The 2,500-nt window shown below is 46.8% G+C and overlaps 2 protein-coding genes across 4 annotated transcripts in view; one reads left to right on the top strand and one right to left on the bottom strand.

Moving 5' to 3' along the window:
- SMIM13 (small integral membrane protein 13) overlaps positions 1 to 2,500 on the bottom strand; it is a 93,743-nt gene that overhangs the window by 75,723 nt on the left and 15,520 nt on the right. The window contains exons 1-2 of one of the 3 annotated variants that reach the window (XM_085890732.1): positions 402 to 552; positions 1 to 29 (exon numbers count right to left, since the gene is read on the bottom strand). The exon at positions 1 to 29 is cut by the window's left edge and continues 172 nt beyond it. The exons of the other annotated variants lie outside the window; for them this stretch is intronic. Of the exons in view, the coding sequence (XP_085746858.1) occupies positions 1 to 29; positions 402 to 445 (73 nt within the window). The 5' untranslated portion in view covers positions 446 to 552. Of the gene's footprint in view, positions 30 to 401; positions 553 to 2,500 lie in introns of those variants that run through there. 3 annotated transcript variants of the gene reach the window in all.
- LOC147020972 (uncharacterized) overlaps positions 772 to 2,500 on the top strand; it is a 39,473-nt gene continuing 37,744 nt past the window's right edge. Inside the window, exons 1-4 of the mRNA XM_085893548.1 lie at positions 772 to 852; positions 949 to 1,022; positions 1,183 to 1,321; positions 1,525 to 1,729. Coding sequence (XP_085749674.1) covers positions 772 to 852; positions 949 to 1,022; positions 1,183 to 1,321; positions 1,525 to 1,729 — 499 coding nt within the window. The remainder of the gene's footprint in view (positions 853 to 948; positions 1,023 to 1,182; positions 1,322 to 1,524; positions 1,730 to 2,500) is intronic.

The following is a 2,500-nucleotide window of genomic DNA, read 5'->3' as shown; positions in this document are numbered from 1 at the left end:
TTTCGTAAACTACCTGCTTTTTGTGAAGGCTGTGGAACCAGGTAAGGAAAGGAACGAGATGACAAAACAAACAAACAAACAAATGAGCTCGGGTTGGGCTCGGTGAAGGTTAATGGGGACAAAGAAGATCGCAAGTGGGGATGGGGCATGATACGAGTTGGTAGTGCGCTGGCTGCTTGAAGCCCTGGAAGGGGTGAGTGCAATAGAACATTCTCTGGAAGGTAGTTTCACAAATGCTTGAAAGAGGACCAAAAGCACGGAGGTCGATGGAAATCCTGGATTTTGAGAGTTTAACCAGGAGGGGATTATTAAAAGTCAGAGGGCTGAGAGAGAGAGCAGCAAGAGCAACACCGGAAAATAGACAGTTTGAAAAAATTAAATGAAAAAAAGACGCAACTGACCTCTCTGCAATGTGAGAGCAACAAACCCTGTGCTTCAGTCTCATTGTGAGATGCCAATAATGTTGACTAACGAGGTGGGATGATCGCTGTAGAACACACACAACCACTTCCAACGGAGGGAATCCGAGAAGGAGAATGAGGAAAGGGTGGAATATTGGATGATGCAAGGGTTGACTCAGTCGTCCAATGATCTGGCAGGAGAAGATGGGCCAATCACAACCATGATCACCACTCTGCGTGCGCCCGCCATGACAAAGTTAAAATTTTTAAATGCTCCGCGAAAGTTTTGGGATGTAGGAATTCTGAATGTGCAGGTAACCAAATACGAGCAGCGAGTGTACACAACCAACGGGGATGGCGGTTGTGTATCATGATTGAGCTTTGGAAGTACTACCGACCGACGGGCAGTGGTGGTGGTGGGGTGGGGGCATACAGGCACTTGTTGCCACAAGTTTGAAACATTTTGAGGGGCGCTGTGGTAAGAGTTTGGGGTCACCGACGACAAGCTATTGGTTATTTGAAGCCCTGTGACAACTTCATATTCCAGAAAATCCAGGAGAGATGTGATACTGGGGTGCAAGCCCGTAGGGGAGAGCATTACTCCATTGTGCTATGGCCAAAGTAAACAGTCGGTTGTGAGTGGTTTTGAGATATATTTTTAAAGGATATTCAAAAGCCTTTTCTGCTGTAAAATGACTGTGGAAGTATTATTGGGTATTCGCAATCCGTTTGGTGAAACATTGATTTTGTCTGCATAAGGAACAGGTGCTCTGGGAGACAGGAAGAGGGACTCCACGAAAGCTGCAAAGGTCATCGAAGGAACAAAATCGGAGCAGGTGACTGCACAGACCTCCGGAATCGTGGATCCAAACAAGTTTCGGATTCACCTGCAGAAGTACCTTGAGGTCTATGGAGTCCGGGTAAAGGATCAAACGCCGCTTCACCGTGATTACTCAAGGGTTGCTTTTTATTCATATTTTACCAACAGTATTCTTGCTGTAGTTTGACTGTGCCACATATGGGTTCTTCATGTGCAGCATTTGAGACAGCGACTGTATAATTTCTCAAGTTATTGTTTGGCCTGGTTGAGATAGAGATAACCTTCTGACGTGGTTCTTTCCAGCTGCAAGAGTTTATTCGGGATTTTGACCCTCTTCGCTCCGGCTTGGTGTCCACGTCGGTGCTTCGCCGTGCAATCAGCATGGCCGGCTTGCGTCCAGAGCCGAGCCAGGCAGTCTTCGATGCATTCGCCAGTTGTTACAAAGATCTGCGCCAGCCAGGCTACATACGTTACAATGAGATGTTGGCTCACCTGCAGCTTCCTATAGGTAGGCATCAGTCATGCTTGATCCAATCTCCTTTAAAGATAAAGCCACTGGGATCTGCAACCGGGACCTCAAGGTCGCAAGTAAAGATTTTGGTGACGGTATGTTTGCGTCAATCTTTTCCCATATGCCTGCTGTTGGCTTAATGGTTAGGTGGTGAGCTTTGGATCTTCGGGTCCTGAGTTCAAATCCCGTTCAACTGTTGAATTAATACCAGGTGGGGTTGACTGCCTGTCATCCCTCCGAGGTCGGCAACATGAGTGCCAGCATGCTGGTATCCTGTGTCGGAATGGTGACCCATCCAGGATTATACCCAATAGCCAAGGAGACTGCTTAGGCAGCACAAACGCTCTGCACAGAGTATGGTCCCGATGGATTCGATGGATCAGTGAGTGGTTGAACCAGAGGACAAATGAGAAAATATGGACAATCAGCTTAGATTTGGAAAAGACGATCACAAACAAAGGATGGACAAAGATAACATCAAGGGAAGGAAGGATTGATTGCTCGCCCAGAGGAGTTTGGCCAGGAAAAAGTGAAAGATCCTCGAGGTCACTCATGACCCCAAAGTGTCGGGTTGGCATTCAGATCTTAGAAATGTCAACAGGATCTACCTCGTACCCAATTTTGATATTGCTATCAGATGCTAAGTCAGCGGAAACATGTGGTCGTGTGATTAAAGACGGGTTTGTACTCGTGCGAGACATTCTTACCACTACAAGATGCATTAAGCTTTGAAATATCATTGCTGGATGTGTTATGCCCTGTTCTGCT

This window comes from Eptatretus burgeri, chromosome 8 (genome assembly GCF_056783735.1).
Source record: "Eptatretus burgeri isolate ZD-2024b chromosome 8, Ebu_testis_v1, whole genome shotgun sequence".
Classification (NCBI taxonomy): Eukaryota; Metazoa; Chordata; class Myxini; order Myxiniformes; family Myxinidae; genus Eptatretus; species Eptatretus burgeri.
This window is presented reverse-complemented; position numbering and strand designations above follow the sequence as displayed.